This window comes from Aegilops tauschii, chromosome 2, assembly GCF_002575655.3.
Source record: "Aegilops tauschii subsp. strangulata cultivar AL8/78 chromosome 2, Aet v6.0, whole genome shotgun sequence".
NCBI lineage: Eukaryota > Viridiplantae > Streptophyta > Magnoliopsida > Poales > Poaceae > Aegilops > Aegilops tauschii.
The window spans coordinates 145,171,881-145,187,507 of NC_053036.3; the positions used below are offsets into that span (position 1 = coordinate 145,171,881).

Consider the following 15,627-nt stretch of genomic DNA (forward strand, 5'->3'; position numbering starts at 1 on the left):
TTGTGCACTTTACTTTGTGATAGGCACAATGTTTCATGTTATATATCTTGCCATCACATAGTTGTTTATCTTGCTTAGCATAAGTTGTTAGTGCATATAGGTGAGTCCAGTTGTTTTAAGTTTTATGTTTAACAAATTAAACACTAGTTTTATTCCGCATGTGTCCAAGTCTAAACCGTAATTATTTTAAAGGGCATATTCACCCCTCTAGACGACATCCACGATCTTTCACATATTCTACCACTCCCTCCATCTCATAATATAAGAGCATTTTTGACAGAGTTAGTATGTTTTCTAAATAAAACATCATTTCAAATTGGTACATTTGTCCAGCTCAAAAAGGCAAAAATTGCCGTCCAGTGTGCCAACAGCACAGTTCGTTCCACTTAAACAAAGCAAACCGGTCGTCACGTCTCGGCTTAAACCACGCGTTCCATAAAGAAGACGGGAAGGGAATCCACCAAAGCCTCCGCCGTTTCCATAGCTCTCGCCAGATCTCGGTGGCGGCGGCGGCATCACGGAGGCAGATGGCCGGCCGGCGCGAGCCTCCCCTGATGCGCACCGGCTTGGGCAGCGGGCAGCCGCCGTCCCGCGGGTCCCGCATCGCGGCGGCGGTGGCCGTCGGCGTTACTCTCGGCTGCGTCTGCGCGTTCTTCTACCCCGACGGCCTCATCTCCCGCTCCACCGACTCCGCCCTCCACTGGCGTCGCCGGGTAATCTATTCCTCCTTTCTTCTCCTTTCTTCCTTCCCTGTTCGTTTCTTGGTAGACGGAAGGTAGATGACTTGTTGGTTTTGTGATGTATCTTGATTGAAAGGTTTTTTAGTGTTGGTCCGCTTAGTGTGAGATTAATATTCATATATGATTCTTGTTGGACGCTTGCAACAGTGTAACGACAATGGATGAATCTTAGAATCTAAGTCAACCAGGTATGCGTGAGACTCAGATGTGTTAGGGAATGATGGCGTCCATTTTCCCGTTTGGACCAATTACGAGCAGACTGTGGACAATACTTAAAATGCTCCAGTGATATGAAGGTAATTGCCTAGATTAGTATAAAAAATGTCACAACCTCAGAATGGATACACGATGCTCAGAGATTGCTAGCATTGTAGCTGTTGTACATCCAAAAATATGATTATTGTAGTGGAAGAAGGCGATGTCTGCATTTTGCTACATCCTTCTGGTTTCTGCTATGCTTTGTGATTACTTAAGGATGTCGTTGGGCTGGTTATTACATCTGCTTAAGTAGTCGGTGGAATGATTGAACACTTGTATGCTGTGAAATGATTGAACACTTGTATGCTGGTCAGCGATGTTGGCAGCACATGCTGCTCGATTTGTGTTGCAGAAAATAATCACCTTTGCACAAGCACTACTATATTTTGCAATGGCTGCAGCCGGTAGCTTGTGCAGGGGTTCGTGTTAGCAACAAATTTTTTCATTATTTTGTCTATCTACGAATAAACGATATTCCGTGCGCTTGTTGTCAAGTGCCTATAGCTGTGCCATACAGTCAATGTCCTAGCAGTGATCTGAATCAAATAACACAATGGGAATGAATTACACCGTAACAGGCAAAACTGAAAGGGCATTTATGCTCTTGATAATTTTTGGTATTTATGACAACATATCTTAGTGATCTAAGCACATGCTCTAGTCTGTAAACAGTGCCACCATAACATGGAAGGATGCATGGATGGATGCCCCTCTACTCGTAAAAGGAAAAAGAAGTGTTGCCTGATTTCCAATTTTGTTTATAAGAGTTCATAGGGCAACCACACTATTAAGAGGGGGTGCACCCTGAAGATACAGTGGGAATCAACTTTACGTACACGTACACATAAACATATGCACTGAATTTATTCTTCATGTCCGAGGGGAGAGCCTGTCTTAATCCTACCTTGACCAGGGTTCTGTGAACCCCGGAACTTCCGGGGCAGGTCTGGCCAGCTTCCGGGGAAACCAGAGACAGTTTACAATGTGTGCAATCTGGAGAGCCCGGAACCTGCCCGGAACTTCTGCATGGCCGGAACTTCCGTTGACAAGTCTGGCCAGTTTCTGGGGTCTCCAGAGGAGTTGCACATACGTGCAATCTCTCTGATTAGCCCGGAACCCGCCCGGAACTTGGCTCGGAAAAACAGGCATGCACCTTGGTAGCAATGAGGAGTGGAAATTTCAAACAACCTGACAAGATAGAGAATAAAACTGCTAGCTTCAGACATCTAGGTGCTCCGATGGTTCTCACCTAATTGTCTACACTACTCTGTAAGCCTTGCCCATGTATGTTGTTTTGGCTTTCACCTTCAGATGATTTTCCTTGTTCATTGCACCTAAAGATTTCTAAAATAAGTGTGTATCTCAGTAGTTATATTTGTCATTATTCCCATTTGTTCTTAGGTTTCAAAGAAACTCCAACTAGTTTTTGCTTTGCCAAATTGCCCGAAGCCAAGCATCCTCTGTTATTTCTTGATATAAAATATTAGATTTTGAAATAACGTTTCTAAAGGCAATGACTTGTGGGACCTAACCTTTGTGCACCAAAATAGTCATATATCATTGTTATAGGCCTCTAAGAACAATTCTAGCAGACTCCCAAAGTGGCCCTCTATCCCTAATAATTTTAGAGGGCCCTCTAAAAACACCTAACTTGCCTTTATATTTTGGCAGAGTAGGAAAAATATAGAGGGCATTCTATTCTCCTGTTTCTCCCCTCGTGCACCGTTTGCCATCGCCGCCGCTAGCATGGCCTCCGGCGAGCCCTGCGCTCGTCTTTTCTTCTACCCTGATGCCGCACGGATGGAGTCCAGCGAGCTCCCCGCAACTCCCTCGCCATCTTCCGCGCTCCCAACCCTGACTTCTCTCCCCCTCCGCCACCCTCATGCAAACCTCCGACACCGCTCCTCCTTCCGTGCACCCCGCCTACTCCCGGATAGATGCGCCACACTTGGAGAGCTCCGCGCCATACTGCTGCTTGAGGGGCGTTCACTCCGCGAAGACCGTAGTCGCGCGACCTGCCCGCCAAGGCCACCTTCGAGCACGTGAGGACCTGAACCCAGAGGTGCCGAGCTCCAGCACCAAACAGATTCTAAATAACACATTCCTATTTTTTTTACAGGGGCATTCAGAAGTTCTGTATGTTCATATATCTAGAAATGATGGAAAGCTATATACATTAAATCATGCTTCCAAAATCTGCACCTTCCAAAATGGCATTCCTAAATTTTTTATGTTCATGTATGGTCAATTGGTCATATATCTACAAATGATGGAAGGTCCCTTGAATCGTGCGTTGACAATCTGCACCTTCCACATGTTTTGGGGTAAGGCCCACATGTCTTATATGAGAGGAGAGGTAGACGACGTACCATCATCACCAAGCATGGTTTTCGAGTCGCGCGACTAGTCGATGAGTCGCAAAAAAATGTCGACTCAAGTCGCGAGTTGCAACTAGTCGCAACTGCAGGCTCGACTTTTTCCGAGTCGCTACCCCAGAGCGACTCAGATGAAAGTCATGTCACCAAGACACCAACTGCCCTTTGATGGTAAAAAAGGATCATGTGCATCTATGTACAAAATCCGATGTTCATAATCTTTCAGTTGGCTTATATATTTACATATCTGTTGTTGGTTGTTTAATTATTATAACCAAGGTGTGTTTTGCTTAAGATGTTCTCTTCACATGCTGCTATTTACATTTATATTTTTGATATGTTAGGCTGACTCAGTTACTTGTGAGACATCGGAGGAAGTTACCAACCTACAGTCACAGTTGGCATCATTGGAGAGAAAAAATGCTGACTTCAGGAAGCAGATCAATGAACTCTCGATGAAGCTTCAAATGGCTGGACAAGGAAAAAACCAGGCTTTGTATAGTGCTGGTCCTTTTGGTACTGTGAAGGCTCTTAGAACAAATCCAACAGTCATGCCTGATGAATCCACCAATCCCAGACTGGCTAAGATATTGCAACAGGTTGCTGTGAAGAAAGAAATCATCGTTGCAGTGGCAAATTCTAACGTGAAACAGACGCTTGAGATGTGGTTTACTAATATCAAAAGAGTTGGAATCACAAATTACTTGGTTGTTGCATTAGATGACAGCATAGAGAACTTCTGCAAGTCCAAAGACGTCCCAGTTTATCGGCGGGATCCTGATGAAGGCATTGACAGCATAGGGAAGACAGGTGGAAACCATGCTGTTTCTGCTTTGAAGTTTCGCATTTTGAGGGAATTCTTGCAGCTTGGGTACAGTGTTCTCCTCTCTGATATTGATATCATGTTCTTCCAGAATCCCTTTGATCATCTTTACGGAGATTCTGATATAGAGTCCATGAGTGATGGCCACGACAATATGACAGCCTATGGTTTCAATGATGTGTTTGATGAGCCTTCAATGGGCTGGGCAAGATACGCACACACGATGCGCATATGGGTTTTTAATTCTGGATTTTTCTTCATAAGGCCAACAATTCCTTCAATTGAGCTTTTGGATAGGGTAGCTGGTCGCCTTTCTCGTGAACCCAAATCATGGGACCAGGCTGTTTTTAACGAGGAACTGTTTTTCCCCTCACATCCTGGTTATGAAGGCCTACATGCATCCAAAAGAACCATGGATATATATCTCTTTATGAACAGCAAAGTTCTCTTCAAGACAGTGAGGAAAAGTGCTCAGCTGCGGAAGTTGAAGCCAGTGATTGTGCATTTGAACTACCATCCTGATAAGGAGGCGCGCATGAAAGCAGTGATTGAATTTTATGTTAATGGAAAGCAGAATGCACTTGATCATTTCCCTGATGGATCAGAATGATAAAACCAAAGCTTATTAGGAACAGCCAATGACCCTTCTTGTTCTCTTGTTGTTATCCATTGTTCTTGAAACTCTGGATGGAAGCCCGTATCAGTAACTACTGTAAACAATACATGATCATTTTGGAACATTGTGCTTGAGATGTCAGACTTTCAGTGAGCATCTAACCCTGATAGTTCTGTAGTTGGTAACTTGAATGTCGATCTTGATACTACCTTCTGTACTTTGTTGGACTTGAACGATTTTATGTCTTGCACACGGGAATGATTTTATGTCTGGTTAATAATAACTAGCAGTATCGCATCTGCATGTGTGCGTGTAGAGTTATGGTTATATATATTCGCCATGAAGTTTTAATGTGGTAATACATGTTGAAGATATAGTTTAGGACAAAAGGAAAATGTACTCTGGTTAGTTATTTAACGATGGGAACTTAAATCTCCATATTTGAGTGAATCTACACCTGCTATAATAATTCCCTACGAGCATAAGTGGATTAGTGAGGGCATTAGCTAGTTTGGATTGTTAATGGAGTATGGTCATATGGTGGAAGTTGCTCTTCGAAATGTAGGATTCCTCTGATCTCACATCTCTCTGTGTATTGGATGTCACAGCCGTAGCCCATGATAATGTAATAGTTGCATTAGAGATCAATCATGCATCATTTTTAAATGTCAACTTATTTATAATTTTTGTAGTAAGCTTGGGATGTCGATACGTCTTAAATGTATCTATAATTTTTGTATGATTCATGTTACATTGTTAGTTACAAACATTTGAGGCATGCTTCTTTATAAATTTCTATTGCACTAACATATTAATTTCTGGTGTAAGTTCCTGTTTTTGTGTATTTGGTATTTCAGAGAAAAATCTGAGAAAAATGATTACCAGGGCCCAGCCCTTTGGGGGGTGGGGGACATGGTCTAGGTGCCCACCTTACAGGGGCGCCTACGGCCTGTGGGCACCCCCAGGTTGCCTCCGGTGCTCGATGATCTATATATTCTCCGAAACCCTAAATATCGAGCATTTTTTCGCTACTGCCACGTCGCGTTTTCGAGGCAATCTTCCTTTTTAGTCCAGTCCTGATTTGAACTGTCGGAGGGGAAGTCATCTTCACCATCATCAACCTCAATCCTCACGCTCAAAGATGAGTTGTGAGTAGTCTACCCCCTCACTACGCCAAAGTTGTAATCTCTTCATCTTGATGTGTTTAAATGATCAATACAATAGTCATACGAGCTTTCCTACATGATTATGGTTAATTTGATGTATCTGTAACAATGGTGTTGATCGTGTGATGGATTACTTTTTATGTTCAGATTAATGCATGACATCTTGTTTGATCTATAAATGTATATTTCTCTCCGATTACTTGTTTACTCTTGGGCAGTTTAGATCGGTAATCAGTAGTGGGAGAGATATTCATTACTTGGGTTCAATTTTGCAAAAGTAAACCACCATAGCGACAGAAAGTAGAAAAGATTTGAATTGAATTGTTGTCATTAAGGGTTAAGGTTTATTAGAGGGTCCATTGGAATCCCGTAAACACAACAATATGTCATTTTGCTCAAAGTAATCACATGGGTTCACAGTTAATGTTCAGATGATGCAGAGGATCTTGATCTATGGACGGGCTATTTAGCTATAAGATGCAGAGGCCAGAGGGTATCCCAGTCTAGTAATATTACGGATGTACTGCGTATGTAGAATCAACACATTCATATGTTTGACATGAGCATGAAATATTTCATTATGTACCTTTGCACATGATTATGTTACCTATCGCACTTTTATGTATTGGAGAATTATACTTGGTGAACATATGAACCACAATCCAATTTTTAGCATAAGAATCACCTTCCAACAACTTTTACACACACTTTATTTTCAGTTTTGTTTTATTCCAAAAGTACAAAAATATTATTTTCCATCCTACCTTTTTATTCTCTTGTGGAACTGTTGGAAATATGCCCTAGAGACAATAATATTGTATTATTATATTTCTGTATTCATAATTAAGAGTTTATATTTTATGCTATAAAACTGCTATGATCCTTAAATGTGCGATTTAGTGGAAAGCTCATATGTACGTGTGGATGACAAACGGCAAAATTAAGCTCCTAGTCTTGCCTTTAAGACTGTCACAAGTGTTGTTGGTGATCATATTTTTCGGATCTTAAGATATTATTAAGTGTAACGATAGTCCGAAAACAACATTGAGAGTATGACGTTAAAAGAACAAACATATTGAATCGACCCAAACTTGTTTGTTATACTTTGAGATAATATCGTCTAAAATCAATTGTTATAAATGAAGTGTTATCGTGTGTTTTTAGTTCCATAGACCATGAGAGTATGCTAGTCACTTCTTACCGTACGGTGGACTTTGGGGTTGTTCAAACGTCATCTATAACACGGTGATCATAACGACAACTTACACGTTCATCTGAAAGTTAGACAAGGGACTAGATGGCTCAAGAGTGAAATTTGCTCCTCCGGCGATGGAGAGATATTCTTAGGGCCCTCCCGGTATGAAAGAATTCATCATCGTCTAGGCAGACACATGTGACCATGTCACGGGGATGCCGGAACATGTCAACGAGAAAAAATAACAAAACCGGTAATGAGAAAACCGGTATAGTGAGCATGTGTATGACTCAAGAGGATACCGATACATCTCGCCTCGGGTTTTATAAAGTATCGTGAAGCAAATGGAATAGCACATGATAACCAAAGGTTCACGGATGTGATACGCCTCCAACGTATCTATAATTTTTTATTGTTTCATGCTATTATATTATCTGTTTTGGATGTTTTATATGCATTAATATGCTATTTTATATTATTTTTGGGACTAACCTATTAACCTAGAGCCCAGTGTCAGTTCCTGTTTTTTCCCTTGTTTTTGAGTTTCGCAGAAAAGGAATACCAAACGGAGTCCAAACGGAATGAAACCTTCGCGATGATTTTTCTTGGATCAGAAGACAACCAGGAGACTTGGAGATGAAGTCGGAGGAGCCACGAGGTGGCCACAAGGACGGAGGGCACGCTCAGGGGGGTAGGGCGCCCCCACCCTTGTGGGCCCCTCGTGCCTCTCCTGACCTAATTCTTCGGCCTATATATTCTCAAATATCCACAAACCACCAGAGGCATCCACGAAAACACTTTTCCACCGCCGCAACCTTCTGTACCCATGAGATCCCATCTAGGGACCTTTTCCGGCCACCCTGCCGGAGGGGGATTCGATCACGGAGGGCTTCTACATCAACCCTATTGCCCTTCAGATGAAGCATGAGTAGTTTACCACAGACCTACAGGTCCATATCTAGTAGCTAGATGGCTTCTTCTCTCTCTTTTATTCTCAATACCATGTTCTCCTCGATGTTCTTGGAGATCTATTCGATGTAATACTTTTTAGCGGTGTGTTTGCCGAGATCCGATGAATTGTGGATTCATGTTCAGCTTATCTATGAATATTATTTAAATCTTCTCTGAATTCTTTTATGCATGATTTGATATCTTTGTAATTCTCTTCGAACTATCGGTTTGGTTTGGCCAACTAGATTGGTTTTTCTTGAAATGGGAGAAGTGCTTAGCTTTTGGTTCAATCTTGCAATGTCCTTTCCCAGTGACAGTAGGGGCAACAAGGCACGTATTCTATTGTTGCCATCGAGGATAAAAAGATGGGATTTTCATCATATTGCTTGAGTTAATTCCTCTACATCATGTCATCTTACTTAATGCGTTACTCCGTCCTTTATGAACTTAATACTCTAGATGCATGGTGGATAGCGGTCGATGTATGGAGTAATAGTAGTAGATGCAGAATCGTTTCGGTCTACTGACACGGACGTGATGCGTACATTCATGATCATTGCCTTAGATATCTTCATAACTTTGCACTTTTCTATCAATTGCTCGGCGGTAGTTGAAGGAAATATGCCCTAGAGGCAATAATAAAGTTGCTATTTTATATTTCATTATATCATGATAAAGGTTTATTATTCATGCTAGAATTGTATTAACGGAAACTTGATACATGTGTGAATACATAGACAAAACACCGTGTCCCTAGTAAGCCTCTACTAGACTAGCTCGTTAATCAAAGATGGTTAAGTTTCCTAACCATAGACATGTGTTGTCATTCGATGAATGGGATCACATCATTAGGAGAATGATGTGATGGACATGACCCATCCGTTAGCTTAGCATATTGATCGTTCAGTTTTATTGCTATAGCTTTCTTCATGTCAAATACATATTCCTTTGACTATGAGATTATGCAACTCCCGGATACCGGAGGAATGCCTTGCGTGCTATCAAATGTCACAACGTAACTGGGTTATTATAAAGATGCTCTACAGGTGTCTCCGATGGTGTTTGTTGGGTTGCCATAGATCGAGATTAGGATTTGTCACTCCGTGTTTCGGAGAGGTATCTCTGGGCCCTCTCGGTAATACACATCATAATAAGCCTTGCAAGCAATGTGACTAATGAGTTAGTTACGGGATGATGTATTACGGAACGAGTAAAGAGACTTGCCGGTAACGAGATTGAACTAGGTATGAAGATACCGACGATCGAATCTCAGACAAGTAACATACCGATGACAAAGGGAATAACGTATGTTGTAATTACGGTACGACCGATAAAGATCTTCGTAGAATATGTGGGAACCAATATGAGCATCCAGGTTCCGCTGTTGGTTATTGAACGGAGAGGTGTCTCGGTCATGTCTACATAGTTCTCGAACTCGTAGGGTCCGCACGCTTAACGTTCGATGACGATTTTGTATTATACGAGTTATGTGATTTGGTGACCGAATGTTGTTCGAAGTCCCGGATGAGATCACGGACATGACAAGGAGTCTCAAAATGGTCGAAAGGTAAAGATTCATATATAGGACGATAGTATTTGTGTGACGCCCCCGATTTGACCGTACACTAATCATGCACGCAAATGTGTACGACCAAGATCAGGGACTCACGGGAAGATATCACAACACAACTCTAAAACATAAATAAGTCATACAAGCATCATAATACAAGCCAGGGGCCTCGAGGGCTCGAATACAAATGCTCGATCACAGACGAGTCAGCGGAAGCAACAATATCTGAGTACAGACATAAGTTAAACAAGTTTGCCTTAAGAAGGCTAGCACAAACTGGGATACAGATCGAACGAGGCGCAGGCCTCCTGCCTGGGATCCTCCTAACTACTCCTGGTCGTCGTCAGCGGCCTGCACGTAGTAGTAGGCACCTCCAGTGTCGTAGGTGTCGTCGTCGACGGTGGCGTCTGGCTCCTGGACTCCACCATCTGGTTGCGACAACCAGATAGAAAGGAAAGGGGGAAAAGAGGGAGAGAGGCAACCGTGAGTACTCATCCAAAGTACTCGCAAGCAAGGAGCTATACTACATATGCATGGGTATATGTGTAAAGGGGCATATCAGTGGACTGAACTGCAGAATGCCAGAATAAAAGGGGGATAGCTAGTCCTGTTGAAGACTACGCTTCTGGTCATCTCCATCTTGCAGCATGTAGAAGAGAGTAGATTGAAGTCCTCCAAGTAGCATCGCATAGCATAATCCTACCCGGCGATCCCCTCCTCGTCGCCCTGTTAGAGAGCGATCACCGGGTTGTATCTGGCACTTGGAAGGGTGTATTTTATTCAGTATTCAGTTCTAGTTGTCATAAGGTCAAGGTACAACTCCGGGTCGTCCTTTTACCGAGGGACACGGCTATTCGAATAGATAAACTTCCCTGCAGGGGTGCACCACATAACCCAACACGCTCGATCCCATTTGGCCGGACACACTTTCCTGGGTCATGCCCGGCCTCGTAAGATCAACACGTCGCAGCCCCACCTAAGCACAACAGAGAGGTCAGCACGCCGGTCTAACCCTATGCGCGCAGGGGTCTGGGCCCATCGCCCTATGCACACCTGCACGTTGCGTACGCGGCCGGAAGCAGACCTAGCCTAGTGGCGTTCCAGTCCAATCCGGCGCGCGCCACTCAGTCGCTGACGTCAAGAAGGCTTCGGCTGATACCACGACGCCGGGATACCATAACTACTCCCGCGTAGATGGCTAGTGCGTATAGACCAAATGGCCAGACTCAGATCAAATACCAAGATCTCGTTAAGCGTGTTAAGTATCCGTGAACGCCGACCAGGGCCAGGCCCACCTCTCACCTAGGCGGTCTCAACCTGCCCTGTCGCTCCGCCACAAAGATCCACTTGCGGGTACTCCTACGAGCCGACCCGACTTTAGTCATCACATGTGTCATGTATATAGTATATAAGTATATACCCGTGATCACCGCCCAGGTGATCACGGCCCGATAGTATAGCACAGCAGACGGACAAGAATGTAGGGCCACTGATGGAAATCTAGCATCCTATACTAAGCATGTAGGATTGCAAGTAAAGGTATCAACAGTAGTAGCAAGGATAGGCTATGCATCAGGATAGGTTATCGAAAAGCAGTAACATGCTACACTACTCTAATGCAAGCAGTATAGAGAAGAATAGGCGATATCTGGTGATCAAGGGGGGGCTTGCCTGGTTGCTCTGGCAAGTAGGAGGGGTCGTCAACTCCGTAGTCGAACTAGGCAGCAGCAGTGTCGGTCTCGTAGTCTACCGGAGAGAAGAGGGGGGGAAGAAACAGTAAATACAATGCAAACATAAACATGACGATGCGTGACATGACAATGAGCGGTGCTAGGTGTGTCCTAACGCGACAGTAGGTGGTACCGGCGAGGGGGGGCATCCGGGAAGTATTCCCGATGTTTCGCGTTTTCGGATAGACGGACCGGGGGGGGGGGGAAGTTGCGAGTTCGATAGGTTAGGGAGGTGTGGTGGACGAACGGACTGCGTATCCGGATTCGTCTCGTCGTTCTGAGCAACTTTCATGTTGAAAATATTTTAATCCGAGTTACGGATTAAAAGATATGATTTTCTAAAGATTTTATTAATTTTTGGAATTTATTTAATTATTTAATTTAATTCGAAATTTGGATTTATGACATCAGCATGATGTCATGCTGACATCAGCAGTCAACAGGGGTTGACTAAGTCAAACTGATATGTGGGTCCAGTGGGACCCACCTGTCATTCTCTGTTTAGGTTAATTAGGGTTTAGCTAAATAATTACTGTTTAATTAATTTAAACAAGATCAATTAACTTAATTAATTAATTAATTAAAATTATTTTTATTTTTATTTTCTTTATTTATTTATTTATTAATTTTTATTAATTAATTTATTCTTCTTATTATTATTAATTTATTTTATTTATTATTTTTATTTTTATTTATTATTTTTATTAATTAATTTATTCTTATTATTATTAATTTATTTTATTTATATTTTTTTATAAAAACCGTTCTGGGGCGCTGGGGCCCGTTTGTCATTGGGCCAGGGGGTCGGGCCCAGTGGGCAATGGCTCAGGTGGGGCGAGGCCCACCTGCCAGTGGCCCAGAGGGGGCGAGGCCCACTGGCAGTGGCCCAGGGGGCACTGCGGGTTACGGGCGCGGGGTGTGGGCGTGGGCGCTAGCGGCCACGGCGGGGCACGGCGCCGGCCATGGCCGGAGCGGGGCGAGGCCGCGGTGGTGCGGGGCCAGCTGCCGGAGGTGGTGCAGAGGGGCGAGGCCACCGCGGCGACGGGGCGGAGATCGGCGGAGGGGAGGCAAACGACGGCGATGGCCGTGCGGGCGCACGTTTGTGCGGTCGGGCGTGGGGGAAGAAGCAGCGAGGGGGCGGGCGCGGTCGAGGCCATGGGCCTGCACGCCACGGCGAGGTTAGCGCGACGACGAGGGGGGGCAGGCGGGGCGTGGCCGACGCGGGCGAGCGGTCGGGGCGCGCGCGGGCGATGGCCGTGCGGGTGCGCGGGTGTGCGGTCGGGGCGTGACCAGGGCGAGCCCCGGCGCGGCCAACGGGCGCGAGGGCCACGGCGAGCGCGGGGGCGAGGGAGAGAGGAGGACGAGGCCGTGGCCTCACCGTGGGTGTAGGGTCACGGCAGTGGGGCTCGGGGAGGAGGCGAGGACGACGCGACGCAGGGGAGGAGGGGAAGCAGGCCGGCGGGGGGGGGGGGGGGGGGGGGGGGGAAGTGCTCCGGCGAGGCGAGCTCCGAGCGGCGCGGGGTCGAGCGCGTCGGCGACGGTGGTCTCCTCCCGATCCAGATCGGGGGAGGCAGGGGAGGGAGGATGAGATATTTCGGGGGGGAGTGGGAGGTGGCTGTCGGTGGAGAGTGGGGGGGGGTGAGGGGATATGGTGAGAGGGGGGCGCGGGGTGGGCCGGCCCATTCGGGCGGCTAGGGTTTGGCCCAGTTGGGCCAGGTCTAGTGGGGGGGCTTTTGTTTTTTTTTTTTTTGTTTTTTTTGTTTTGTTTTGCATTTTCTTTTATTTATTTTCTTTCACCTTTTAATCCATTTTAAAATACTTAGGCATTTTCTAAAAAGGAGTTTTCTCCACAATAATTACCAGTGTATTATTTGGCACCCACCGAACATTTTTGTCTTGATGTTTGAAAACTTTTATCGTTTGATTTAATTTTAAATTGGAATTTGACTCCGTTTCGAAATGCTGCGAGGTTAGCAACAGTAACGGAGGTGACGTGGCAAGATTAGCGTGAGATTACTGTAGCATGATTATCCGGGCGTTACAATTTGGACACCGGAAGTGTTCCGGGGGTACCGGGTACGTATCGGGTCACCGGAAGGGGTTCCGGGCTACCCCCGGCAAACTATATGGGCCTATTGGGCCAAGAGGGGAAACGCAGCAGCCAGCATGGGCTGTTGCGACCCCCTTGCTGGCCGAATAGGAAGGGGAAAGGAAAGGGGGAAGAGAGAAGGAAGGGGATGCAATTCGGCCTCCCCCTTCCTTCCCTCCTCCCTTCCCCTTCCTTCCCTCTCCGGATAAGATGGTGGGGGGGGGCGAATTGGACAAGGCCCCCAATTGGGATTCCTCCTACTTGGGGCGCCCCATGGCTGTCCTCCTCCCCCTCCCACCTATATATATGTGGGGAGGGGCGCCTAGAACACACAACAAACATTGTTAGCCGTGTGCGGCGCCCCTCTCCACAGTTTACGCCTCCGGTCATATTCACGTAGTGCTTAGGCGAAGCCCTGAGTGGACCACTTCACCATCACCGTCACCACGCCGTCATGCCGACAAAACTCTCCCTTGACACTTTGCTGGATCAAGAGTTCGAGGGATGTCATCGAGCTGAACGTGTGCAGAATTCGGAGGTGCCGTACGTTCGGTGCTTGATCGGTCGGAACAAGAAGAAGTTCGACTACATCAACCGCGTTGTCAAATGCTTCCGCTTTCGATCTACGAGGGTATGTGGACACACTCTCCCCCTCTCGTTGCTATGCATCTCCTAGATAGATCTTGCGTGAGCGTAGGAATATTTTTGAAATTGCATGCTACGTTCCCAAACAGTGGCATCCAAGCCAGATCTATGCGTAAATGATATGCACGAGTAGAACACAAAGAGTTGTGGGCGGTGATCGTCATACTACTTACCACCAATGTATTATTTTGATTCGGCGGTATTGTTGGATGAAGCGGCCCGGACCAACCTTACATGACACGTTCATGAGACCGGTTCCACCGACAGACATGCAACTAGTTTTGCATAAAGGTGGCTGGCGGGTGTCTGTTTCTCCAACTTTAGTTGAATCGAATTTGACTGTGGTCGGTCCTTGTTGAAGTTTAAAACATCAAACTTGATAAATCACCGTTGTGGTTTTGATGCGTAGGTAAGAATGGTTCTTACTAGAAGCTCGTAGCAAACCCGTAAAACTTGCAACAACAAAGTAGAGGACGTCTAACTTGTTTTTGCAGGGCATGTTGTGATGTGATATGGTCAAGACATGATGTGATATACGTTATTGTATGAGATGATCATGTTTTGTAAAAGTTACTGGCAACCGGCAGGAGCCTTATGGTTGTCTCTTTATTGTATGAAATGCAAACGCATGTAATTGCTTTACTTTATCACTATGCGTTAGTGATAGTTGTAGAAGTAATAGTTGGCGAGACGACCACGACGCTATGATGGAGATCAAGGTGTCGAGCTGGTGACGATGGAGATCATGACAATGCTTTGGAGATGGAGATCAAAAGCACAAGATGATGATAGCCATATCATGTCACATATTTTGATTGCATGTGATGTTTATCTTTTATGCATCTTATTTTTCTTAGTACGGCGGTAGCATTATAAGATGATCCCTTACTAAAATTTCACGGTATAAGTGTTCTCCCTGAGTATGCACCGTTGCGACAGTTCGTCGTGTTGAGACACCACGTGATGATCGGGTGTGATAGACTCTACGTTCACATACAACGGTTGCAAGATAGTTTTGCACATGCGGAATACTCGGGTTAAACTTGACGAGCCCAGCATGTACAGACATGGCCTCGGAACACTGGAGACCGAAAGGTCGAACGTGAATCATATAGTAGATATGATCAACATAGAGATGTTCACCATTGATGACTACCCCATCTCACGTGATGATCGGACATGGGTTAGTTGATTTGGATCACGTATCACTTAGATGACTTAAGGGATGTCTATTTAAGTGGGAGTTCTTAAGTCATTTGATTAATTGAACTTACTTTATCATGAACTTAGTCTTGATAGTATTTGCATATATATGTTGTAGATCAATAGCTCGCGTTGTAGCTCCCCTATGTTTTTGATATGTTCCTAGAGAAAAATAAGTTGAAAGATGATAGTAGCAATGATGTGGACTGGGTCCATGATCTGAGGATTATCCTCATTGCTGCACAGAAGAATTATGTCCTTGATGC

At 45.1% G+C, this 15,627-nt stretch overlaps 1 protein-coding gene across 1 annotated transcript; it reads left to right on the forward strand.

Annotated features, from left to right (window-relative positions):
- The first annotated feature begins 408 nt into the window (after positions 1-408).
- Positions 409-5,109, forward strand: LOC109757361 (arabinosyltransferase RRA2). Its single transcript, XM_020316180.4, has 2 exons — positions 409-713; positions 3,718-5,109. The coding sequence occupies exons 1-2, from the start codon at positions 528-530 to the stop codon at positions 4,804-4,806; spliced, it is 1,275 nt and encodes a 424-aa protein (XP_020171769.1). The 5' UTR covers positions 409-527; the 3' UTR covers positions 4,807-5,109.
- The last annotated feature ends 10,518 nt before the right edge of the window (positions 5,110-15,627 follow it).